This window comes from Schistocerca cancellata, chromosome 5, assembly GCF_023864275.1.
Source record: "Schistocerca cancellata isolate TAMUIC-IGC-003103 chromosome 5, iqSchCanc2.1, whole genome shotgun sequence".
NCBI lineage: Eukaryota > Metazoa > Arthropoda > Insecta > Orthoptera > Acrididae > Schistocerca > Schistocerca cancellata.
Genome location: NC_064630.1, coordinates 196,274,238 through 196,302,057, shown reverse-complemented (window position 1 = coordinate 196,302,057; position 27,820 = coordinate 196,274,238). Strand labels below are relative to the sequence as shown.

Sequence of the window (27,820 nt, the reverse complement as noted above, 5' to 3'; positions counted from 1 at the left end):
TTGAGTCATACACAGGGCAATAGCAGTTACAAATGGCTACAGCTTTTTAATTCATAGCAAAACTTCAGTAAGAATTACAGAGAATGTAAAAGAAAGTTAAAAAATGCTTCCTTTACAGATGTTTCATATGACTTCCCTTGCCCACACAGACATCATCCAGGTGATAATCCATTTGATGTCATACAGTTTGAAGTATATGTTGAGTCACAAATGTGAGCACATGAGAAATTGGCATTTAGAGTTCAGGAATTACTTTTGGCAATGGTGACTATACGCAAAGATTTCACACACTCTATAAAAAGAAATCCATGGGTTTCAGATTGAGAGATATAATTGGCCAAGACAGGAACACACTGTTGTCACATCCAGCATGACAAATCCATCTGTTTGGAAGATAATAGTTTAAAAATGCGTGAACTTCCATACAATTATTTGGGGGGGAGGGGGGTGTTGCTCCACCTTGGTGAAAGATGAGATCCATGGAATCCACATCAGGTGGTGGCGTTAGCCATTGCTCAAGCATGTCCAGGTAAATCTGTGTTGAAGCATTTAGCACTGTGTAGAAAAATGGGCAGTACAGTTTTTGTGCTACATCACACAGAACACATTAACTTTTGATGCAATAAAAGATGAATTAAGACAGTTATCTGTCTCTGTCACTTTTTATTTACTCCCATGACATGTTAGTGTAGTTTAGATTAGGTGTACTTTTCATCCCAATAGATCCATGGGGAGGAGATTCTCCTTGATGAACATGTCAGAAAAACAAGAATGAACAATAAATATTTACAAAGAAAAACAAATATGCATATGTACCTCTCACAGACTCCACTATCCTCATTAATGTGGAATAAGTCAAAAAAATCTTAAAGATATTTTCATTTAAAACACGTAAATGTTTAAGACACTGAGGTGCATTTGATAATTTATGTAGCCTTGTATCATCAAATAGAAAAGTCATTTTACAATACATTTACAGTGCTTTAATGGCTGCACTGAATTTGTACAGAAGTCAGATTGTACTAATACGTTATTTGATATTATTAGGAGCCTATAAACATCAGTTGGTTCTACTAAGAAACTCATCAATGGTGTAGGAATTGGCCACCAATAAAGCCTCTAGGCTCACCTTAAATTAAAATTAATCAGTAGTTAAACTTTTTATGACTGCTGGCAAGTTATTGAAAATGTGAGTTCCTGAAAAATGAACACCTTTATGAACCAAAGAAAGTGAATTTAAATCTGAGTGGAGATTGTTTGTATTTCCAGTATTGACTCTATGAACTGAGCAGTTCATTTGAAAAAGAGTTATATTTTTAATGACAAGTTTCACTCAGGAATAAATATATTGGAAAGCAGTTGTTAATATCCCTAGTTCCATAAACAGACCTCTGTGGGATGTTCTTGAGTTCACACCACCAATCATTGTTATTACATGTTCTTGGACCTGGAAAACTTTAGCTTGGCTTGATGACTGAACCCAAAAAATAATCCTGTATTTCACAATTGAATGAAAGTAAGCATAGTATGCCTGCTTTTTTATTCTTATGTTTCCTGTATGTGACAACATTCGCATTGCAAATAGAGATTTGTTTTGGTTCTTCAGCAGTTCTGAGGTATGCTCCTCCCAGTTGAATTTATCAGGCTGTGATCCCAAGAATTTAACACTGTCAATTTCTGCTATCTGTTTGTTGTCATATTTTAAGCCTCAGTAGCCAGAGACAGTGGTTTTGTGTGTGTGTGTGTGTGTGTGTGTGTGTGTGTGTGTGTGTGTGTGTGTGTGTGATTTCTGAGAGAGAGAGAGAGAGAGAGAGAGAGAGAGAGAGAGAGAGATGAATAGCAGTCTTCCTTTTCACAATATTATTGTTATTACTGAAGTTGTTTGTAATGATTGGTGTGAGGTAGTCCACGGCAGCATCTACTGAACCTGACAACCCTATATTTTCAGTAGCAATTCTGAAATGCTTAATGAAAAGTTTTTGATACTGCACACATCTGTTACCATTGTGTCTTACTCTTAAAGCTATCTGCCCCTCTTCATAACCGGTTCTATCAGTCTCCTCCTTCACCATATCCCATACTGTCTTTATTTTGTTATCTGAAGTGATTGTCCTTTTCTCGTAATGCATTTGCTTTGACGTCTATTTTACTGTCTTTAATATTTTGTGGCATGTCTCGTAATGAGCTATAACATCAACATCAGTTCCTTCTGACTGACAGATACAGTTTCATTTTATTTTCACAAGATGTCTTTATCCTTTGAGTAATCCATGGCTTCTTTGTAGGCTTTGCTCTAATGTGGGTTAGTTTTGGGGGAAAACAGTATTCAAACAAGGCAAGCATCCTTTATTAATAAAAGTGTTATGTTTTTCATTCATGCCGTGACCACTGTGTGCATCACTCCAGTTCATGTCTTCAAGGAATGCCGTAAAATTATCAATTTGTGCCTTCCTGCCTATCTTCTTCAATTCAGGTTTAATAGATTTTATACCCTGTTCAGTATTAACATCTGACAAAAGGCACTTCAAATCATGGTCTGAGAGGCCATTGGCTATTGCTTTTGTAATATTAGTCTGTTCATCAGATCTTTATAAAAGATATTATCAATTGCTGTGGGTGAGCAAATACCCCCCCTCCCCCCATGTTGTTGGGAAGTTTACAGTAGGAATAAGTTGAATGATAGTATTACTGACTGTAGAAAATTCTTTTTTGGTTGATTTGTGGGGGTTGAAGGGACCAGACTACAAAGGCCATCATTCCCAGTTCTTTTTTACTGGAACATTTCTTCACATTGAAATCATCAACAACCTTTATTTCATTGTTTTATTTGGTATTAAATAAGTGATTCATGAAAAAATTATAGTTACTTGCAGGTGCTCATTATACACTTAACTATTATGAAGAGTTTCTTTTGAAATTCTACTTCTGTCACACATGCTTCCTTATGCTGATCTATACAAAATTTGTGATTGTGTATGTTCTTAAATTTATGACAAGTCCTGATGAATGTGGCAATCTCTTCTTTCTCAATTTCTTACAAAAGTCAGTTGCTAACCTAATCCTGTAACATATAACACATCTATGCCAGTGGTTACTTGACATTCAGAGAGGCAGATTGTGTCAACTGGGTTATCAATGCAGATAAGTAGTTCATTAATTTTACTTCATAGTCTTTGAATATTTTGATGCAATGTAAGTAGCTGGTATTTGACATTGACTGAAATGAAATTGCATAGGAAGAATTTTTTTTTTTTTATGTAATGCGATCCACTGATCCACCAGAAGATTAATAAATGTGTAAGCCTTTGAAACACGCTGTGGAGCAGATAAAAAGTAATAAGTGTTTTAATTTATCTGTTGTTGTTATAAACTGTCACAGTTTCCTAACCATAGTCCAACATGGATAAAATGAACTTTTGATGAGCCATGCTGATGTTAAATTTACACATTAAGGCTTTTCTATCCCCATCTTCAAATATTGTGCTGATGAACCTAGTCACTTATGTGGAAGGTGCCTCCTCACTAAAAATGTGCCTTGCAGAAAATGTTTCTTCCTCCTTGGTCTCCAGCATTGCTGTAGCATAATTAGTGCATCTGTTTCTTCTTGTTTCATTTTGTGTAAAACCTAAATTACATACATTGTCAGCTTCGTTTCAAGAACATACAAGATCATTATTTGTTCCTTTTTTTTTTTTTTTTTTTTTTTTTTTTTTTTTTTTTTTTAAGACGAATTTTTTCAACATTTTTTACTGGTACAAGTGACCAGCCAGTACTTTTTCCATTGCACAAACATTCTGTTTCTTCGTACAGCCGGTGTCATCTGTGACTTGTTGACATTTGTGAATTTTTGAGTTTATTGATGACTAAGTCTTCTATGTATTGTGAAGACAGAAAAACAGTTTTTAAATTCTAACTTGCAGATTTCCAGTTGTGTAGGATCTGCCATTTTCACACATGCCACGTAACATTCCACTTCAGCATCACTGCACATGTGCTAGCTTTATAGTCACTATGCTTGCACAACAATCAAAATATTGACTTTTTTTTTACATTATCTGTGATACACATTGATGTATCACTATGTGGTAAAATAGCTAACTTCTAGCTAACTTCTAGCTAGCTTCTTATAAATGCTTTTTTTGAATTGACCAGTGTATCTCTCTCTTAATCCAAAGAATATAGGAACCATTTCACTATACACTGTCAGAACTTATTTATAACTTTTGTGCATGTAACTAAGCAGCACTACTGGTTTCATTGGCTTTCAGTATTGTAGCAAGTCAGATTTGAGTTATCCTCTCCAGGTATAAAATACGTTATTATTGTTAAGATGTGAGGCAGTAACTTTTATGTTCCAAGGAGCCAAATGTTAAGTTCTTGGTGCTAGTGATAAATGGGAGGAACGTGGCCAAATGATCTGTTGCCTTTGGAATGTGGGCAAAAAAAAGCAAAAGATTAGTTGACACAACTGCACTTTGGATAAGTATACTGTATTCTACTTGGGCAAAAGAAATTCCACACTGTTTACAACTTGGGAAGATGTGGCTAGCTATAAGCAAAGGCTGTTGCTGCAATTCACAGGGACCCTGTATCAAAAACAAGCAATTACCAAGCAACTTTACATTGATGCTGTGTTTCCAGCACTTCCAACCACTGTGTGTGTAGCCTGAGTGGGCAGAGTTAGCATGGGCTGCCCTGGTGGGTGCAGCAACTGGAGCAGTGTGCAATGGTGCCATGGCGCCATCCATGAAGCAACTCCACTGGTGATGCGCTGTTGCAAAGCTGGGAGCAATAGGATGATAAGAAGGGCAGCAAAGTTTGGTTCCACATGTGGTGGGTGTGTAGTTTGTCCTTTAGCTGCTTAAAAGTGCACATAAAACATTTCTGCTTCACATTGGACTGTGGATGAAAAGGTGTACTGGTGGTGTAACAAATCTCATGGGCTGTACAGAAGTCCTTGAATTCTTCAGGCAGTAATTCATTGTCAGTCACAAGAGATTCTTGTAGAACCTCAAGGCAAAATATGGATCACAAGGCTTGAAGGGTGCAACGTTTCATCAAAGAGTGCATGGGAACCGCAAAAGGAAACTTGCTGTATGTGTCGACAACAATCAATGAGTGTTCAAGTATGGTCCACCAACATCCAAATGCAAGAACTGCCAATATGCTTCTGGCCAATTAAAGAACCATTGACGATGGGCTGCCTGGTGGCCCGCACTAGCATGACACTATGCTGTCGTGTAGTTTGTTTATGATTCCATGCCAAACCATGTGCAATGTTAGTGCCGACCAAACCATGTGCAATGTTAGTGCCGACCAAACCCCCGTGAACCTGGTGAAGCGAATTAAGAACCTTTGGAATCACTTCACATAATTGTTCAGATTCAGTGTATAGCAATAGGAGACCTTGTAACACAGACATGTCATGTTGATGTGCAAAGCATCTGCAAACCGATGGGCTAACAATTTGTTTCACAGTGTAAGGGCAACCATTGTGGATGTAGTGCAACAGAATCTGCAAGTCCAGATCTGTTTCCATGGCCTGGGTGATCTTCTGGTGATCTAATGGAAACTGGTCCAGTGCATTTGAATCCTGTGCGTTAATGTGGAAACAAGGTGCTTTTGATGCATCAAAGTCTGCTTCTGTTCCCAAGGGAAGACATGAAAGCGTGTGCATCAGCATGCTTGGATGTGGGTTTGTACATCATCTCGTCATCTCATGTTGGTAGTGCGATAAGTGCCCAATATAGCAGCTTCTGTGCAGTGCAATTTGGAATGGGATTGGCTGGATCTAAAAATGTCTGCAAAGTCTTTTACTGGTGACCAAGTAGAAGAACTTCCTTCCAAATAAATACTGATGAAATTTAGTCACTTCGTAGATGATGGCTGAGCCTCCTTCTGTATTTTCGGATAGTTGCTCTGAGCTTTTATAAGCAGTTTGGAGGTGAAGGCTATTGGTCTGTCAGCTGAACCAGTCCTGTGTGAGAATACAGCACAATCAAATAATGAAACTCCATGTAGGTTTATTAACAATGTAGGAAAAGTTGCAGACAGGCACAATTGAAAGATGCTTAAATGAAGCATTCAGCCACAGCCTTCATCAGCAAATGAGAAACAGAGAAACACACACCATTCATACACACAAGCAAGCATGCCTCACACATCCATGACTGCCAACTACAGCAGCAAAGGTCAGAAAGCAAATATCATATGGGTTGATAGCAGCAATCTGGAGGGGGCGGGAAGGGTAGGGATTAGTAGTTTGTATTGAGAGGACAGAGAAACGCTGTCTTGCAGAGTGTGCAGCTTTACTGAACTGTGTAGATGGGAGTTATCCGTACAACACATTCCCCACTCCTGTAATTATCCTGGCCTCAACCTTTGGTAACATACTGTCCCCACACCCTCCACCCAACAGTTTCCACCCCCACTATCCCATCATCTCCTTCCCACTCTTGTCTCCCAGACTATTTGTTTGCTGCCCTCTGCCAACAGCCCATCCCATCTTTTCCCACACCTCTCCTTTTTGCTCTTTTTCTCCTAGCTCCCTTCCTGACAACTTCCTGATGCTGAGCCTGTTGGCATTCAAGTCCCTGCACACTCTTCTAGACAGTGTGCCTTTGTCCTCCCACCATTACACTACTATCCCTTCCCCATCCCCTTCCAGATTGTAGCTGCCATCCCACATGATAGTTGCATTCTGGCCTGAGTTGCTGGAGTTGGCGGTCATGCGTACACGAGGTGTGCTTTCTTATGTGTATGAATGGTGTGTGTTTCTCTGTTTCTGTTTTGCTGGTGAGGGTTGTGGCTGAAAGCGTTATGTAAATGTCTTTTAATTGTGCCTGTCTGAAACTTAACGTGTCTTCTTTACAGTAAGTGCAGCACCAATGCCATACAAAGAGGCAAAGAAAGTATAGATTTGGTAGGATCAAAAAGAACTAGCCAACAATCATTGAGCAAAGTATCTTTGAGTCATCGAAAAGCAGTGTCACATTTTTGGGACCAGACAAAAGATACATTCTTGCAGTGAAGTTAGTGCAACGGTGCCACAGTAAAACAGTTAACAGTACTTGGTATATGGTATGCAGATAGATGAGCTTCAAACTGGGGCAAGTAATCAACCTAATCCTCTTTCTTCTCTTCAAATGGGCAAAACAGAGGCACGAATGATGGCTGCGTAAGTTGTGGTGTTGCTGTAGTGGGTGGCATCTGATTGCAAGTCTCATTGGTTGCCATCTGCATCTGAATGAAGGCCCTCTTCGTCTCAGTAAGCTGTGTCACTTGTTGTGTCTGTAACTGAAGAGGAAGTATTTATGTCAAAGGCACTTGCAATTGCTGTGACGCTAAGTATAAGGCAGGGATGCATGGGGCTTTGGGTGTGGGGTAGACTAGGCAAAGCACCAAATACTAAAGCTGCATCAATATGTGGCAGCATAAACAAGTAAATTGAACAAAAATGGCAAATGTGGGTCTGAAACAGAACTATCCACAAAAGCAAGTGGTAAAAGCACAAACAAAAATGTCCAGAAAGTGATAAAAAATAGACGACAATGGAAATAAAACAATGTGGCATTTTCGGTTCGACAAGGTTCGTTGCCAGATGTTATGATGGAAGTTGGTATCTGTTATGTTCCGAGAAGTCATGTGTTACATCATTATTGCTAATGATGAATGGGTGGAAGGTGGCCAAATGATCTGTAGGAATCTGGATGGGCAAACAAAAGATTGGTTGACACGAGTGCACTTCGAATAAATATATTGTATTCAACTGGTGTGATGAAAGAATTGCTCCACTGTTGACAACATGTGGCATACGTGGCTAGCTATAATCATAGGCCCAGCACGGTCATGTGTCTGAGTACACAGAATGTTTGCTGGTAGTGCTAACTATCAGCAACTCAGCGTAATGTTTGGGACCAACTAGCGACACAGAAGTACGTTAATCTTGACTCGAAGACTGGTGCCCAGGTGCCCACTGCTTATAACACCATCCTGGTGGTCTTCATTGTTCGTCAGCCTCGAGGCTTTTCCTTGGCGGTGATGTTCAAAGTGCCACTTGCGGGCTTTCAAATAAAAATGAAATGATATGGTGTGATGAATGAAATGAGATGGCCCTCAACTACGAGGTACATTCAAGTTCTAAGACCTCCGATTTTTTTTCTCCGGACTGGAAAGAGATAGAAACATGCGCATTGTTTTAAAATGAGGCCACGTTCATTGTCAATATGTCCCAGAGATGGCAGCACCATACGGCAGATGGAATTTTACCGCCAGCGGCGAGAATGAGAACTGTTTTAAATACTTAAAATGGTGACGTTTTCCTTACTTGAACAGCGTGCAATCATTCGTTTTCGGAATTTGCGTGGTGTGAAACCAATTGAAATTCATCTACAGTTGAAGGAGACATGTGGTGATGGAGTTATGGATGTGTCGGAAGTGCGTTCGTGGGTGCGACAGTTTAATGAAGGCAGAACATCATGTGACAACAAACCGAAACAACCTCGGGCTCACACAAGCCGGTCTGACGACATGATCGAGAAAGTGGAGAGAATTGTTTTGAGGGATCACCGAATGACTGTTGAACAGATCGCCTCCAGAGTTGGCATTTCTGTGGGTTCTGTGGACACAATCCTGCATGATGACCTGAAAATGCGAAAAGTGTCATCCAGGTGGGTGCCACGAATGCTGAAGGACGACCACACGGCTGCCCGTGTGGCATGTTGCCAAGCAATGTTGACGCGTAACGACAGCATGAATGGGAATTTCTCTTCGTCGGTTGTGACAATGGATGAGACGTGGATGCCATTTTTCAATCCAGAAACAAAGCGCCAGTCAGCTCAATGGAAGCACACAGATTCACCGCCACCAAAAAAATTTCGGGTAACCGCCAGTGTTGAAAAAATGATGGTGTCCATGTTCTGGGACAGCGAGGGCGTAATCCTTACCCATTGCATTCCAAAGGGCCCTACGGTAACAGGTGCATCCTACGAAAATGTTTCGAAGAACAAATTCCTTCCTGCACTGCAACAAAAACTTCCAGGAAGGGCTGCGCGTGCGCTGTTTCACAAAGACAACGCACCCGCACATCGAGCTAACGTTATGCAACAGTTTCTTCGTGATAACAACTTTGAAGTGATTCCTCATGCTCCCTACTCAGCTGACCTGGCTCCTAGTGACTTTTGGCTTTTTCCAACAATGAAAGACACTCTCCGTGGCCTCACATTCAGCAGCCGTGCTGCTATTGCCTCAGCGATTTTCCAGTGGTCAAAACAGACTCCTAAAGAAGCCTTCGCCGCTGCCATGGAATTATGGCATCAGTGTTGTGAAAAATGTGTACGTCTGCAGGGCGATTACGTCGAGAAGTAACACCAGTTTCATCGATTTCGGGTGAGAAGTTAATCAGAAAAAAAATCGGAGGCCTTAGAACTTGAATGCACCTCGTACATACCCTCTGAAGTTTTGGCTGGGTTCATTGTCTAGGGGCTGGGATTCACAGTTGCCGCATTACAGGCCAAATACTGCTGAGTCTACAGTATACGATAAGAATAGACACATTAAGCGAATGGTTGAAGGTTTCTATCACTCGACAATTGCAAATTATGAATGTAACATATAAATTTATAAATGAAAGATTGCAATTAAATAAAATCTGCAGGTACTATCTTAACGACTTTAAATGGTGAGTATGATAGTAGAAGTACTTTTGAGAATGCGATATATTTCTGCAAAACACTTATTGGTGTCGATGGTCCAGCAATTAAATAAAATAAAAGTTGAATAACAGGGAAACAGTAGATTCCTACTGCACGTAATTAGCTATGAACAGCAACATAGCTCGCGAGATATTCACTTCTAAATGCACACTATGTAGAAGCCACAGAAATCTCACAAGTCCGTACTCCGAAGTATTTCTATCTCTCGCAACCACACGCAAACCGCTCCACACTGCAAGTCCTTCGCACGACTCCGTGTCCGTCGCACCGTCCAGCATCTCTCGTGTTGTGTGCCGTACCCTTGCGCCACACTCTCCACCACTACCACGTGTCCTCTCCGGAAACGATGCTCCTCCCCAACCTCCATACGTCTCTCTTAGTAACGAGCGCTGTGATTGGCTAGAGCGCTCCCTCCATGTCTTCAAGCCAACGCACACTCACAAACATATTGAAACACATATGAAATACAGGATTTACTTTTAAATAATTTGAAATTAAATAAATATTCCTATGGATGGACCACAAACACACCCTAACACACATTATTAAACACATAAACAAATTAAATAAACATATATCAAAGGAATAGCAACAAAAGGTAGGCTAGTAGCCTAATGTCTCTGTGCTTTCTAAAACACAGTAAATATTTAAGCAATTTTTTCATGAATAGTAGTATATGCCGGATATAAACAAAGACATAGACAAATAAATATATTTATAAGCATGGTGCTGCCGTTTTTTTTTTTTTTTGTGCCACTGTGGAGTACTTACAGCCTGACACAATCGATAGTAATCGGCCACTTTGACCTCCAATAACTCATGTATTATTCAAGTTACGTGTCTGTAATTTATACCAATTTCGGTTTACACTAATAGCTTTCTGAAGACACATTGATCGACAGAAATGGGATGAAGCATTTAGATTTTGGAAATTCGTAGCTGGGTGTTAACTTGTATAATTTATCTTCAGATACTAAACTTTAAACTAATAAAGATATTGAAAATCTGATTACACCATCAGAATCGTCGTGCAAATAATGGTAATGTACACCTTTCTTTTTGAGGTATCATGATTCATCTGGTTACTATTAATTTCTATACGGACTGTGAAATGTCTGCCATTGTTTCACAAAGTCCACCATCTTGGAACACCCGGCGTGTCACCTTCATCAACACAGCGTCACCATGGAATTCCCTGCCACGTGGCTGGACTGGTCATTGTGCAGCATCATGCGGTTACTAAGCTAAGGTTCGGCACCATGCAGTTGCTGCCAGGCCGCGGCCTGCCGAGAGGCCCCAGCTCGACCATGCCAACTCCGAACTTAGAATATTTTCAGGGCGCCACAACTCACCCGTTACCTCACACACTCGTAGTGCCTCCAGGAATCTTTGAGGTGCCACAGTGTAACATAACAGTTGTGACACTCCATCTGTAATCACATTAGTACGATATTAGACCACTACATATACTATCGTTTATATTGATTTGTAGCATAGTTTTTACAGTAGGGAGTGTATTTAGTGCCAGAAAATTTTTCTTTAGTTTTCTCAAGATTCTTGAGATATGGAATGGTACATTAGATGACAATTTGTATGATTCTCTTCTGATGTACAGACATTTACCAAAGAATTTTGTTTATCTTTAATAACAAAAAATTGCTAGTAAACACCAGAAGATCTGACTTTTTGCAGAAAGATGTATATCTACCCAACAACACAAAGTTTTGTTTGCTACAATTCCAGCCTATCAGTGAATGTGGGACATAACAAACCTGTAAGGAATGGAATACTTACAATATTTAATGTACCAAATAAGCCACCACACCTGTTGCTGAAGGGAGAACTATATAGACGTCATAACAAAAAGTCAAAAGCAGTAACACTGTTTCCCAACTAGTTTCACTATTCTCACTACATCTGAGCCACAAACAGCAAGAATCTTCAAGAAATTCACTTTTGAAACAAAAGTAATTCCATGTAAAAAAATATTCGAGTAACAGAAAGTCAAGCAAAGTGCAAGAATTGGTGAATCATTAGGCTTACCAATTTTTTTTTTACGTGTCAAATGGCAGTGACTGTCATAAAAAGAAACTAAAATGTAGACTTTCACAGCCGGAAATATCATGTCGTCCGGCGAAATAAAACGTGTGTTGAGGCAGCCACGCAGAAATCATACTGACGCACAGGCTACTGCAAAATCTAAGGTTTTCCTGCCGTTTGTTAAAAATGTAACGGAAAGAATAGGGAGGATCTTGACGAAGCGGAATATTACCGTAATTTACAAGCCCACCAGGAAGATACAGGAATACCTTAAGCCTGCCAAGGACGCTCGCAAACCATTGGAAAAAGCTGGAGTGTATAGAATCCCATGCAGCTGTGGTGATGTTTATGTGGGTACTATTAAAAGAACTGTTTCTAAACATTTGGAAGAGCACAAGGGAAATTGTAGAAGAGGAGAAACGGAATGATCAGCTGTTGCGGAGCTTGCTTTCCAGCCAGGGAACCACAATATTTGTTTCGAGGAGACGCAAGTACTAGCGGCTACAAGCAGATATTACAAAAGGCTGTACAGGGAGGCAATCGAAATCGCTAAACACCCAAATAATTTCAACCGAAAGGAGGAGGGCGTGAAATTAAATGGTATATGGATGCCGGTGTTAAAGAAGATGTGTACCACCCTTCCACTACTGGGTGATGGCAACGGCGATCGGCTGCGACGGACGGCGGCCAATTGCACTGACGTTTTCAAAACACGTGACGTCACGCCGCAGCGCGGGAGCGCGCGGACACGGAATTTAGCGGCAGTCAGTAGCGAGCCAGTGGGTGTGTTGGAACTTCCATCGAGCTATGGACACCCTTGAAGATGTCTCCCGCAGTCGGAGACAAAACGTTGGGAATCGGCATATAATTCATCAACCGACCACGGCATAACAGGCCGGATAATTATAATGGACATATCATAAAAAGAGCTGACACGAACAGAAATAAGTGCTTCTCATGCATGAAATATGCATGTATGTCCTCTTGCTGTCAGTGAAGTATGCTGCAATTGTACACATATTCTAAAGTATTTCTTCATGAATAAGTTGTAGATGTTGTCATTGAATCAGTGAAACTCAGCTGACGATAATTCATGCCCCTTGGTAATTTACTGATGCATGGAATGGAAGAATATAATAATTATTTCATTAATTAAGTAGAAAAAATAATTAAAAACATACATTATCCATACGACACATGTGTCTGCTTTCTCACTGCGTGGAGCACTAGTGTCGCTCCAGCTGTGAAATGGAAACAACTTCACACCGGAGAGTATTGCGACCTTTTTTATTAGAGTTTGGAGGAGCCGGCTCTGGCAGTATCGATAACCTGTGATACGACAAATACCAATGCACGGGTTGTGGACTCATTTTTTTCTTGGCCAATTAGATTTGTTGGAGCATAAGTGTATGATTTGTTGGAACATAAGTGCGGGGTCCTGCTCACTCTACTCTTACAGGGTGCCTAAGGATGCTGCCTTCTCGAGTGGCTATACAACAATTCAAGCAAATCACATTAATAGTTTTTATTACAATAAAGAAGATTGACAATACTTAACTTTGGATGTACAAGTTATTGCAAGCGATGGGCAACAAGCAGTGTCCTTCACTATATACAATGTCCATGTAAGCAATTCACACTCGCACCTAAGTCCCTGCTATTGTTAATATCATTAAATTTCTAGGCCTCTCTGCTAGTGTCCATCATCTACTCTGCGGTCGGGCTGGCAGGGGTGGCGCTTATATTCTCTTCAGATAGAGGCTGCTCCTGTCATGGTGTGGTCCTTGTCAGCGGGCTATTGGCTGATGTCATCTCACTGCCTTCTCTGCTCTTGCGCTCTTCATCTTCGTTCCGGCCCTTGTCGTTATGCCGGAACAATAAGTGTATGCGTTTACCGAAGTGCAAATAGTGTGTCCATATCAGCACCTTGTTATGAATAGTATATCTTGACAAGACCCACTCATTGCATAGCCCTTGTCTCTGTTGAATATGTTAGAGGAATCTTTATTTAAATGGGTTCTTTAATTATGAAGTCCCAGGAATCTGACATAAAAAGTAAAACAATCAACAACTTGAAACTTGTATCTATTCTCTCATTTTACCAAGGATTTTTCACAAGTTTCATTTATATCATGTCAGGATATTTTGTGATTTACTTATTTATTTAGTGAAGTGCAGAGATCTTATAATGGGTTTCCACAAAGATACATGTTCCAGAGTAACAAAATGTTTACTATACAGGGTGATTCAAAAAGAATACCACAACTTTAGGAATTTAAAACTCTGCAACGACAAAAGGCAGAGCTAAGCACTATCTGTCGGCGAATTAAGGGAGCTATAAAGTTTCATTTAGTTGTACATTTGTTCGGTTGAGGCGCTGTTGACTAGGCGTCAGCGTCAGTTGATGCTAAGATGGCGACCGCTCAACAGAAAGCTTTTTGTGTTATTGAGTACGGCAGAAGTGAATCGACGACAGTTGTTCAGCGTGCATTTCGAACGAAGTACGGTGTTAAACTTCCTGATAGGTGGTGTATTAAACGTTGGTATAAACAGTTTACAGAGAATGGGTGTTTGTGCAAAGGGAAAAGTTCTGGACAGCCGAGAACGAGTGATGAAATTGTAGCATGCATCCAGCAAGCATTTGTTCGCAGCCCAGGAAAATCGACTCGCAGAGCTAGCAGAGAGCTGCAAATTCCACAATCAACTGTATGGAGAGTCCTACGAAAAAGGTTAGTTATGAAACCTGAACGTCAACTACCCGAGGCGATTGATCGGCCGCCAGGCAGCCCGTGACAGAGCATTTCATCACTGGCCTCCAAGAAGCCCTGCTCTTACCCCCTGCAATTTTTTCTTATGGGGGTATGTTAAGGATATGGTGTTTCGGCCACCTCTCCCAGCCACCATTGATGATTTGAAACGAGAAATAACAGCAGCTATCCAAACTGTTACGCCTGATATGCTACAGAGAGTGTGGAACGAGTTGGAGTATCGGGTTGATATTGCTCGAGTGTCTGGAGGGGGCCATATTGAACATCTCTGAACTTGTTTTTGAGTGAAAAAAAACCTTTTTAAATACTCTTTGTAATGATGTATAACAGAAGGTTATATTATGTTTCTTTCATTAAATACACATTTTTAAAGTTGTGGTATTCTTTTTGAATCACCCTGTACAGTAAAAATTTTTACATAAAGATAAGGAACTTTCAAATGTTCAGTGTTCGAACCTTTGGAACTAAAAAAAGAAAATAACATAAACATTTCGCACACCCATTATAACATAAAAGACAGTGGCTATGGAATATAAAAATGACCAAGCATCCAGTGGCTATAGTAATGTGTCAAAATACAAAGAATCCACACATAGATTTGGATACAAATATTTTTGGCCTTTCAATTCATGATAGCATGTTGTGTTATAGTTGTTGGACAAGTCACATATATTATTTTTATGCACAAATGAAAATATTGTATAATGTAGACTACATGTATGAAACATACGATATACAATTAGCTAGTAATATATAAAGCAAGTAATTTGTGTATCCTTGCATTCACTCACTGAGTAAAAACAATGACACTGGAAAAAAAACTGTAATGGTGGTTTAAAGATCTTATTGCACTGAATAGTCTTTAAGTTTTACAGAAAGAGACAAAAAACTAGGCCATTACAGCATTGACAGTTTCGTATCGCTAATGATTCAGTATCAATAGTTTCTGTCAAAGTGAGTACACAGCCTTTGCATTTGAGCTTGCACTGTGAGTATTTTTGTCAGTAGTCTTTTCTGTTGTTAGAGAAGTGACTGATGCCAGGAAGTTGTGACACTAATGGATTTAGACAGTAGCTGCCATACAGTAATATGTTGCTGGACATTCCTTACTTGTTTCTGTTGTTAGAGAAGTGACTGATGCCAGGAAGTTGTGACACTAATGGATTTAGACAGTAGCTGCCATACAGTAATATGTTGCTGGACATTCCTTACTTCATTTGGGAGTATAGGTAGGATGCATATAAATAACTGTAATAATAATTTAATCACTTGCAGTGTATAGTACTTATAATCATATGCAGCTGCCAGAAACCATCCATACACTTTAACTGCAGACCTTGCCAGACATTTACATGATTCTCAGACTGCTTATTACTTACAAATTGTGAGGAAGACAGTTGTGATCCTACTAATATTTCTTGAGTGACATTGTGTTTGAAAGGACCAGAATTCACATCCATGTCTGGCCATCTTGGTGAAGTTTTCTGTGATTTCTCTACTTCAGATCAGATAAATACCAGGTTGGTTCTGTAAACAAGACCATAGCCATGTCCAGTGTGAGCTAATATTTCACATGTCCTTACTTTGAGATCAATGAGGTGTCAAATTTTTCCATGACATACACTTTCCGGAGATTTAACTTCTTGTTTAATGAATCTGCAGTCTATTAATATACAAATTATTTAAATGACACAATTTCTACAGTATGTGCTATTCCAGTCTCTGCGTTATGCCACCAAGCATAATCAGTTTTTATTATTGCATAATATGAATCAACAGTGGAAACTCTGCGTACGAATATCAACAATGTGGAAAAGACAGATTGTTACTGACCATAAGGTAGACACATCATGTTGCTTATGTAAGTGTCTTTTAGCTGCAACATAATACAAATCAAGCTATATTTGATAGGACTAATGTTAATTGTGCCCCACTTTATGAAAACTAGAAGAAGTAATACTCAAAACTACCTACATATCAGATGTAACTGTGTCACAAATCAGTTGTTCTTGTAAATTACATAATGCCAAAATTAAAATAGCGCATAACAAAATGTAGACAGCCATAAGCAGTAGTGACATCTTTGAAACTGGAGAGTTTATACATTAATACCTGTTCTTGTTCACAAAGGTGACCTAATGGATAAGACTCAAGCTCTGCTTACTGTTATACAAAAACTGTTACCATTTACTGCAGGTTTACTTGATGCTAAATAGTCTCATACATTCATCGCTTTACTGATTATATTGTCTTAGTTTTGTTTGTAAGAAAACCATGAAGTATTTGTCACTATTTTCATTCCTCTTTGAATTCTTCCATTCTGAAAAGGCTTCATTAAATGCCCTCACGCTCATAAGTCCTCCATTTGTGTCCTATTAACTGGCTGAACTTGATATCATAACATGTCCTTCACCACAGGAAACAAACACCGCCGAAGTTGACAGTTTGAAGAAAGAATTATCAGATACAAAAGAAGAATTAGAATCATTGAAACTAAATCAAAAGTCAAAGGATCAGATGGTAAGTCAGAATTTATATTGTGAATTTTTCCTCTGCATGAATTTATTGAATGATTTTGTGCATTTAAGATTTATACAAATGAATACGAGAAAATTATTCATTTTTATACAAATTTACAATGTGTTATTGTCCGAATTTTTTGGAATTTAATGTCTGACTGGCCAGTGGCTGCACTATTATTATTGCTACCTGATGAGATAGCACAATGATAAGACACTGGACTCACATTTGGGGGGATGATGTTTCATACCTCAATGTGGCATTCCAAATTTATAATTTCAATGATTTCCTTAAATAGGAGAGTGTCTGGATGGTTCCTTTTATAAGTGCCCTCTTTCCCTAACCAAAGCTTGTATGCTGCGCACAATGAACTCGTTGTGGGCAGGATGTGAAACCCTAGTCATCCTTTCTTCTGTTTATTGTTGGAAAGAGACAAACACAGTTTATTTTATGTGTCACTTTCTGCGTATTATCTGGAGGTAAGGCCTTATATACTAAATCCAATATGCTATTATAACACAGTGATAACACATAGATATGTGGAAGGAAAAAAAAGGTCCAGGAGGTTCTCTTCACATCGTTATTGTCTTCATCTGTAGGAGAAGCAGTAACAAAGCCTAGTAACTCCACACAACTGCAGGCAACTGGTTCCATAAACATCTCCACTTGCAAGCTCACATGCAGTGTCAGTCTTGTGGAAAAGTCTTTTATTCTTGTCTGTGTCTCATAAACCAGAGTATGTTATAGCTTTTGCATCTTGCTGACAGTAAACAATGAAGTAATGTGTCTTGGCTGAAGTGTTAATTTCTCAGTTTTCTGCACGATGTGAAAGTGGGCCATAGGCCTCCATCCACTCACTTGTTGGCCTGTCTGGTGTGGCAGTAGCAAACAGCAAAAGAAAAGCTGACATTTTTTATTAAACATAAAAAATCATTTAAACTTTCATGACTGGAACTGTCACAATTAATAAATTATTCTGGGCTATTATGCCATGGTCCAAGGAATTTCACTTTAAAACCCGAAGTTTCATTCCCATCTGCGGAGGACATTTTTTAGGGGGGTCGTAGCTTTGTTGAATGTGTAAGGCAAATTTTACATAATCAATTTAACATGAGAAAAGTACGTACGAACGTGGTGCTGACATTCAACAAAGCTATGACCCACCTTGAAAATGTCCTTCTCAGATGGGGAAGAAACGTCAGGTTTTAAAGTGAAATCCCTTCGACCACGGCATAATAGTCCAGAATATTTTATTAATTGTAATTTAAAATAAAAAAAAAAAACCATACACTCAGGAGGATTGTACAGACATACATGCCATCATTTGACTGCAGCACAGACTCCTGTGTGGAAGACATAGAATTGGCATCCCTGGTATTGAGAAGCAACTAAAAGTGTTGAAAACAAGTAAGTCGCCTGGTCTGGGTGAAATCCCAGTTTGGTTTTACAGAAAGTACTCTTTCGCTTTGGCCCTTTACTGAGCATGAATTTTTCGCGAATCTCTCACACAGCGCAAAGTCCCAAGTGACTGGCAAATAGAGCAGGTGAGTCCTGTATGTAAGAATGGTAAAAGAAATGACACGCAAAATTACGGACCAATATTCTTAAAATCAGTTTACTGCAGAATTATTTAGCATATTCTAAGTTTGAATATAATAAATTCCCTAGAGACAGAAAATCTTCTGTATACAAATCAGCATGGATTTATAAAGCATTGCTTGTGCAAAATATAGCTTGCTTGTTTTGTGACAGAGTATCCTGCAAACCTTGAATGAATGGCAGAAGGCAAATTCCATATGCCTAGATTTCTGGAAAGTGTTTGACACAGTACCACATGTTTGACACAGTACTGCATTATAGACTGTAAATGATGGTTCAAGCATATGGAATAGGTTCCCAGGTATGTGAGTGGCTCAAACACTTCTTAAGCAATAGAACCCAGTATGCTGTCCTGGAGAGGGAGTATTCAACAGTGACAAACATTTTGTCAGTTGTGCCACAGGAGCAAACAAATCATAAGGGGTGTCACAGGGAAGTGCAATAGGATCACTCCTGTTCTCTGTATATGAGGTCTGGCTATAAAATAACAGGACTGATGCTGCCACAGGGTAAGTACGCATGTGTTAGATGAATGACCAATAGCTGTGAAGTGTGAAGCCTTTTTGGTCAGATGCAGCATCTCTGGTGTCTGCAGACATATCACTGTGGCCATGGCCCTCATTTTTATAAGAGCTGTTAATTTTTTTGTCGGGAAAATGTGAAGTGTAGTAACAGAGCAATGAATTGTATGAAGTTTCACATGGAACTTGGAAAAACTGCTACTGAAACCTATCTTTTACTGAAAGAGTTTTATGGTGAAGACTGTTTATCACATTAGCAAGTTTTTGAGTGTTCCAAGTGTTTCCAAGGTGGCTGAGAAGATTTTGAAAATGACTCACACCAGGGATGTCCTTTATCTTCAAAAAGAGATGTGCCCCCCAAAAACAGATGAAAATGTTGAAGAAGTTTGTAATATGACCAATCTGATTGTTGATTGAGTATTCGATTGATTGCTGAAACTGTAAGAATTGACAAAGAATGTGTAAGGCAAATTTTACATGATCAATTTAACATAAGAAAATTGTGTGTGAACCTGGTGCTGAAAATTATCATGGTTGAACAAAAAGTAGCACATGAAAATAATTTTACTGAATTTTTGAATACCAGTGAAAATGATCCTAATTTACAAAGAGTGATAAAATGGGACAAATCTTAGTCTTTCACTTATGATCCTGAAATTAATTGCCATCCCATGAGTTGGATGGGCACAACTTCAATGAGAGCAAAAAATGCAATTATGATGGTTTCTTTCTTTCTTTTACTTACACTATTCTTTCTTTCTTTTATTTCCGTTACTCTTGGAATTCTATATCTTCACTAGGTTCCTGAAGGTTAGAGTATTTATCAGTATTACCGTCTTGAAGTTCTTGCCCACCTCAGTGAGAAAATAAGGGAAGAAAATGACCTGAAGTGTACAAGAAACAACTCACAGTTTCTGCAAAAGACAACGCACCATCTCATACACTTTGTCCGTTAAGAAGCTTCTAGCAAAGTACAGCACCCAGTGTTAGACCACCCACTTTATTTGCCTAACATAGCACCATGTGACTTGTCTATGCATGTGTAATCAAGGAGGACTTCCAGCACTGTTTCCATCAATGGAAAATTCAAATGGAGCTTTATAGGAATAGGGAATGAAGGGTGACAATAACTAAGTATGCATATTTTTGAAACAAAATGTTTTACAGCAATAGCCCATTATTTTATAGCCACTACTCGTTTTTAAGATCTGACAGAAAGGGATTTTGATATTAAACTTAACAAAATTGACATTGTCAACATTCAAGAAATGTAGAAAACAAACCATTAACTTGCACTATGAACATTGAATGAAAAATGGCACGCCACAGTGTCTGGTGGTTCGTGGTGATTAAGGGTGGCAGTGTGGTACTGGTGTGCAAGTCTCATACTCCCCCTTGGCTATCGAACTTCCTTGGAGTTGCTTCACCGATCTTCTTTTCAGGATAGCCAGCTGCGATGTCTTGCACAACTTCTTCTCCGAAGATAAGATGCTACTTTGGAGGAATTTTTTAACACTTTTAAAATAACTCCATACACTCGAGAATACCTTGAAGTCAATCTCACTGTATTTTCATCACACATAACAGTTTTCATACAGCCAAAACATTTTTTGTAAACTCGACATCTTCTGTCCGTCAGAAACTATCGCATTCATTTTCCATAAATACAGTCTAGAAATCTCTCCAAGTTTAACAAGACAACTGTCCGGACCTTACAAAAGTAAGAGAATGAATGAATAAGTAATTGTCTCTTCTTGTCTCTCAACAACATTCAAATGTTCACACAATAAATTGTGATGTCGCACGGAGTATGGCGCGTTTATTCCTTGAGCTGGACATGTAACTTCTTAGGTGGGCTCAGCGACTACCTGCCCGTGCCTATCATCCGTCCCATATACGTCGGTCTTGCACACAAATAATTGTGGTGCAGTAGACACAGTTCTACTTTACCACACTCATCTCTAAAATAACGCGTGTTCAAGATGGTGGAAATACAAGGTTCTCTAGAATTTACCCTGAAATTCTCGAGGCACTACATATCCCTCCCCTTAGCTCGAAAACATGATATTTTATACATGTTCGTTATGTACATCAAATTGTATTCATACAATATTACTTTATGTTTCCATCAATTTATATAACATTTTTGTAGCCATTGGGTACTTCATATATAGCTCTCTTTCCTTTTCCATGTTAATACCATTATAATCATGGACCTTTTGATCAGTGTAAACATTGTAAGGACAAGAATCTTTCTGTTCCCTTTCCAATTGTAAATTCCAAGTGTGTATTATCCAAGCATATGCTGTTGTTTGCTCTTGCTTTGCGTGCTACTTTTTCTAAGTATGGATTTATTCGATACCGTTTATAGTCTGGAGGAACTCTGGGTAAATAAAGGTGTTCTATCAACTCATGTAACTTCAAATAAACATAGCAGTGTGAGTGGAAATGAGAATTCAAACTTACCAGAACAATTTCTACTAAATGTGTGACTTTGTCATGATACTGCCCTTCTTCCTTTAGGCACCGTACCTATACCTCATATATGGTTTGATACTATGGAAGCACTTCCTCCTTTCGTTTTGGTAGGTATGCCCCTTTAAACAAATTCCTAATATGCTATGGTACAGGTTAGTCCCCTTCTTGGAGCCCCTGCCTGCACAGTATAGGTCAGCTATTCTCTCTCTCTCTCTCTCTCTCTCTCTCTCTCTCCTACTTATACTCTGCTTGTCCCATTATCCTACAATTCGCCAGAATAGTTGTCAGACTGACACCAATTCTGTCCACTTAAGTATATGATGTAGCATAATGAACCACAATGTGTTCCTCCTTCTCTCATGTACAAGTACTAGTGTAATACCATCATCATAACCATAAATACTTACATATTGAAATATATCCCTGTACATACCCGTATGTGATGTGGAACCGTCACCTCACCTAGCCAGGTGAGCATACCTGTCACTGTGCACTTTTCTCCCTTCAACATGACGGTTCCCACATTATCTTAAATTGTACCCTTCCTGTTTGTGTCTTGGTGTTTTGTCGTGTGTATGCATATGGGTAGTTGTGTAGCCTGATTCTTTGGCCAGCTTATGGAAAATAAATTGAAGGTTATAGATTACCATGGAAATTGAGAAGGACTTCAGCGATAGAAGTGTATGTATATGGACAGAGGGAGAGACAGACTGGTACTCAAAAGAGAAGTAAGAAAGGAAAAAGTAGAAATGGTTGCTAAGATCGAAAAAGAGAAAGAAAATAGCCCCAAAGACAGGAAACCCTTCCCACCCCCCTTCGCCAGGATCCCCACTTTGCCGGTACTTGAGTGAGAAGCCAGACGAGGTATGATGTTAAATGTCCCCTGCAGAATGGACATTCTCAACTTCACCTTTGAAGTCCCTGAAGAAAGATCAACTCCTATGGAACGGCAATGGTGAAGAATCAGTCACACTTGTCTGCGAGGGTCGTTTGAAAGGTAGGTGTGTGTGTGTGTGTGTGTGTGTGTGTGTGTGTGTGTGTAGTGTTAGTCATGTTTGTACCTACACTACCTACCCCTTTCAAAATGTATATAAACCCTCCCCTTTCATATCACATTTCACAAAAGGTACAAATTATTCCATAACAAGTAGAAAACTATGTATCATATCATCGTAAGGAGAAACTATGTATCATATCATCATAAGTAGAAATTATATCTAAAAACAAAGATGATGTAACTTACCAAGTGAAAGCGTTGGCATGTTGATAGACACGCAAACAAACACAAACTCACACACAAAATTCAAGCTTTCGCAACCAACGGTTGCTTCATCAGGAAAGAGGGAAGGAGAGGGAAAGACGAAAGGATGTGGGTTTTAAGGGAGATGGTAAGGAGTCATTCCAATCCCGGGAGTGGAAAGACTTACCTTAGGGGGAAAAAAGGACAGGTATACACTCACTCACACACACACACACACACACACACACACACACACACACATCCATCCGCACATATACAGACACAAGCAGACATTTGTAAAGGCCTTTACAAATGTCTGTTTGTGTCTGTATATGTGCGGATGGATGTGTGTGTGTGTGTGTGTGTGTGTGTGTGTGTGTGTGTGCGCGTGTGTGTGTCCTTTTTTTCCCCCTAAGGTAAGTCTTTCCGCTCCCGGGATTGGAATGACTCCTTACCCTCTCCCTTAAAACCCACATTCTTTCGTCTTTCCCTCTCCTTCCCTCTTTCCTGACGAAGCAACTGTTGGTTGCGAAAGCTTGAATTTTGTGTGTGTGTACAGGATGGGCTTATGGGAAGGTGGTGGGTGTTATGGAATGATTAGGATAATATTTAATCAAAGGCCATTTATTGGCAAAAACATATTAAAAAGGGATCACATAGCCAGGCCTAGGGAGGCAAGGGTGAGCCAGAGTGCAGAGTTTGGCAAAACATAGTTCGCGAAGCTAACGAAAGTTGGTGTCTGCCAAAACTAAGTCCACAGTGCTGCAGCAACGGGAGAAGTGGGAAGGTCTATATGATACAGGGCGCGCAACAGACTTGCGGGAAGGGCGCGCGTACGACTCGCGGGTGAGCAAGAATACAAGAGAGAGGGCCTGGTGATGGGCGGCCAGGTATATTCAAAGCACCACGTGGCTTCCTCCGCCCTGATTGGTTGGGACTGAGAAACCCGCTGGGGCAGCAATGGAACTTTCCAGAGCGTTGCCTCGTAAGCACATGAGGGAGGCGCGTAATCAAGGTGCCCTTTGTCGGTGCTGACTTTCTGTTACTAGACTGTGGGACAAAAGAATTTACAGGCAGCTAACACTGCTGGCTGTGGCTTGGCCGCAATGGAAAAATGAAGTTACCGTTTGGAAGCTCATATAATAAAGTAAAATACCGTACTGTCTGGCTGATCCTTTACACTCCTCCCCCTTCCGTGGGAACGGAGAACGTATGTGAATTTGCTCAATGTAATTATTATTTAAATGTAATCAATTGTAGTTTGCAAAACAAAGTAAACATAACTTGATTAAGAATGACCCTCACGGAAGACGGCAGGGGTCTTAACCTATGGGATGGTGTAGAGACTCTAGAGACGTCCTAAGGGTCGCAAAGGGACTTACACATGCCAACAATATTATGTGTATACAAGAATTATCATAAAACATCAAAACATCTTAAAATATCAAAACAAAATTACATTAATGAAACATGACAGTGTGAATGAGGTAAACATGCCAAGTGTTCTTGTTGTTAGGATGAAGTAAAAGTGTCTTTTTTGCTTAAATAAGTTGGAAATGTAAACATATCACCACTGATGAGTCACTGCGGGTGCGAGTGGCGCGAGGCGGCATGTTGTGTTGTCATCAGCGGGCAGTGCGCAGGCTGCCGGCGGGAAGGGGGCGTGGCCGTGGCCAAGCCCATGCACTGGAACTGCGTAGTGGGGTATGAGGAGAGGTCCACACGTTTCAAACACATTTAGAAAGGGAGTTATCACTAAGAGAACACTTTCACTATACTACACTAGTTTTCCCACATAAGTTGATATCACAATTGCACTCTTAAAACTAAGGGAGGGCACATGCCTGATAGGTTCTTGTTTTCTCTATTTTTTAGGTCCATATCAGTGCAAAATGTTGAGAGGATAAAGACGGCGAATTTGGTTGTACAGTAAAGTTATATATATATATATATATATTTTTTTTTTTTTTTTAAAAAGAAAGATGATGAGACTTACCAAACAAAAGCGCTGGCAGGTCGATAGACACACAAACAAACACAGACATACACACAAAATTCTAGCTTTCGCAACCAACGGTTGCCTCGTCAGGAAAGAGGGAAGGAGAAGGAAAGACAAAAGGATATGGGTTTTAAGGGAGAGGGTAAGGAGTCATTCCAATCCCAATTCCAATATATATATATATATATATATATATATATATATATATATATATATATATATATATATATATATATATATATATATATATATACAACCAAATTCGCCGTCTTTATCCTCTCAACATTTTGCGACTAAATTCGCCGTCTCTATAACTCCGTAGTGCTGTCCTCCTCGGGCCTAGGTAGTTGCTAAAATCTCCTTCTATCCTTGGTTATATGAGGGTTGTTTTTTAAGTAAGGGCCGTCCACGCGTATAGTCCCGTAGTTCCCGCGGATGTCGCAACAAGCCACCGCGCCACTTGGTGGCATCCTTCCTGTTCACACTAATGCAAGTTGCAGCTCTGTAGCTGACGTGTACGCATCGCTGTTCTACTTTATAATGTTTACGATTATTGAATCGCCCGCCGCGTGTGAGATACGGTCAGTGATACGTTTTTTGACCGCGAGAAGCCTATCAGCTGCAGAAATTCATCGTCAGTTAACAGAAGTTTATGGCTTGAATGCAATGAGTGAAGGTAAAGTGTGTCAATGGGTTAGAGAGTTTAAAAATGGCCGTTAAAACGTCCAAGACGAAGAACGCTCAGGCCGGCCCTCTGTGATCACTGATGATTTGGTGGCTGCAGTCGAAACAAAGATTCGTGAGGACAGAAGATTCACACTTTCCACTCTTTCTTTGGAATTTCCACAAGTTTCAAGATCGGTTTTGTACAAAATTGTGTCTGAAAACCTAAACTTTAAGAAACTGTGTTCTCAGTGGGTACCCAGACTCCTCACAGAGGACCACAAAGGGAAGAGATTTGCCACTTCATTGGACTTTTTGATTCGTTACGAGGAAGAAGGTGATGACATGTTGAGTCAAATTGTCACTGGAGATGAAACATGGGTATCCCATATCACTCCCGAAAGCAAGCGACAATCGATGGAATGGCGACACACAACCTCACCCATCAAGGTCAAAGCCAAACAGACGCTGTCAAAGTGCAAGATTATGGCAACTGTGTTCTGGGACCGGCGCGGTGTTCTGCTAGTGGACTTTATGCCACGAGGAACGACAATCAACTCAGATTCCTACTGTGCAACTATAAAGAAGCTCCGCAGAACAATTCAAAACAAAAGGCGCGGCATGCTGACAAAAGGAGTTTTGCTCCTGCACGATAACGCTAGGCCTCACACCTCTCAAAAGACTCGGGATTTGATTGATTCTTTTGGCTGGGAAGTTTTGGACCACGCACCATACAGCCCCGACCTTGCTCCTAGCGATTTTCACCTTTTCTGGTACCTGAAACACCATCTTGGCGGCAGCACTTTAATGACGATGATGAAGTGAAAGTGGCCGTGAACTCTTGGCCGTCGGATCAGGCGGCCGAATTCTTTGAAGAGGGAATTAAAAACTTAGTTGTACGGTATGACAAGTGCTTAAATAAACAAGGCAACTATGTAGAAAAATAGGTAAAAGTGTGTAGAATCAGAAAATAAAAGTTTTTTTACAAAAGTATTTGTATCTTTTTTTAAAAATAAAAACGGCCCTTACTTAAAAAACAACTCTCATATCAGTGTCCTGAGTCACCTGAGTCATGTCACAAAGTTAAGTGCTGCTACTTCAGTAGTCGGTATTCCTTAAGAAAATAAAACAGAAAAACATTGTCAAAGAAGGCTCAAGTTTTGAACGGAGATTTCCGCTTAATGGCGGTTTAGCTGCAGGCGAGACGCAGTTCGCGTCTGTTGGTGCATTATTAGCTGTTGTCAGAGAGCACGGAACACTGTTCACGTGAACTCTTCTTCGACATGAAAGATTAAGGTCTAACTGTGTTAGTTCACCTGAACTGAATAGTTTTGTGTTAGGATACTCCCTAAGGCGCTGTTCTGTTGAAAGTTGACAGATAAAAGTGGTTAGGATAGTCTAGGCTGCGAAACCGAAATGTGAAGGAATGACTTTAGACAGCTAAGGGTCCGCTGGGGTGCCAGCTGCATCACGTAAGGTACGTGCCCTCGCGGGTGGTGTAAGACTCTTCATATGTTGTTCTGTTGAGAGAGGAAAGATGAAAGTGGGTAGGATGGACTATGCTGCGAAACTGAAAAGTGAAGAAATGGGGTTCCGCGCTATCGCCATTCGCGTCACCTAAGGTACGTGCCCCTGCGGGTGTGGTTCTCTTGTTCATCCAACATTCTAGGTAGATGGCTAAAGCTTGCTCGTTCTGTGGGCATGATTTACTCTGTTTATGTTACCTATCATGGGGGTAGGCATGTGATACTTTCCTCCAGATAAACATTCAAATACAAAAGAAATAAAACATGGTTACCTCTTAAATTACCCTTCCAAAATAATTTCTTACCTAAGGCATCATTACTACTAATACTCGGGAACTTATTCTAGCATACTTGAAATCCCACAAAAATGATCATCCTCATCATTCTAGTAACACAGTGACACATGGAAACACTAGGTTGATACAAATACTAAATTACTGGTGCTGGCAGACTCTGTCTAAAACTCTCTAAACATTCGATAGAAGCATAAATGAGACATGGACAAAATGAACAATAGTAAAAATAATGCATTGACATAAGTACTTGGGCACAAGTAATTAGACATAAGTAATTAGCAACTCCTCATAGTGATGCAAGCGGTGGCAAAACCACGACAGAAACAAAAGTACAAAATATCATTTCCTTTACACAAAATTCCCTTATTCTCCAGTGTAAGTATTCTGTGTTATTCCCTTATGCTCTTGTTTATTTTTTCATACCAACTGATAGTACTTCTACCTACAAGATAACTGT

General features: G+C 39.9%; 1 protein-coding gene across 1 annotated transcript in view; it reads left to right on the top strand.

Annotated features, from left to right (window-relative positions):
• LOC126188442 (centromere-associated protein E-like) overlaps positions 1 to 27,820 on the top strand; it is a 618,456-nt gene that overhangs the window by 242,499 nt on the left and 348,137 nt on the right. The window contains exon 15 of the mRNA XM_049930047.1: positions 16,940 to 17,041. Coding sequence (XP_049786004.1) covers positions 16,940 to 17,041 — 102 coding nt within the window. The remainder of the gene's footprint in view (positions 1 to 16,939; positions 17,042 to 27,820) is intronic.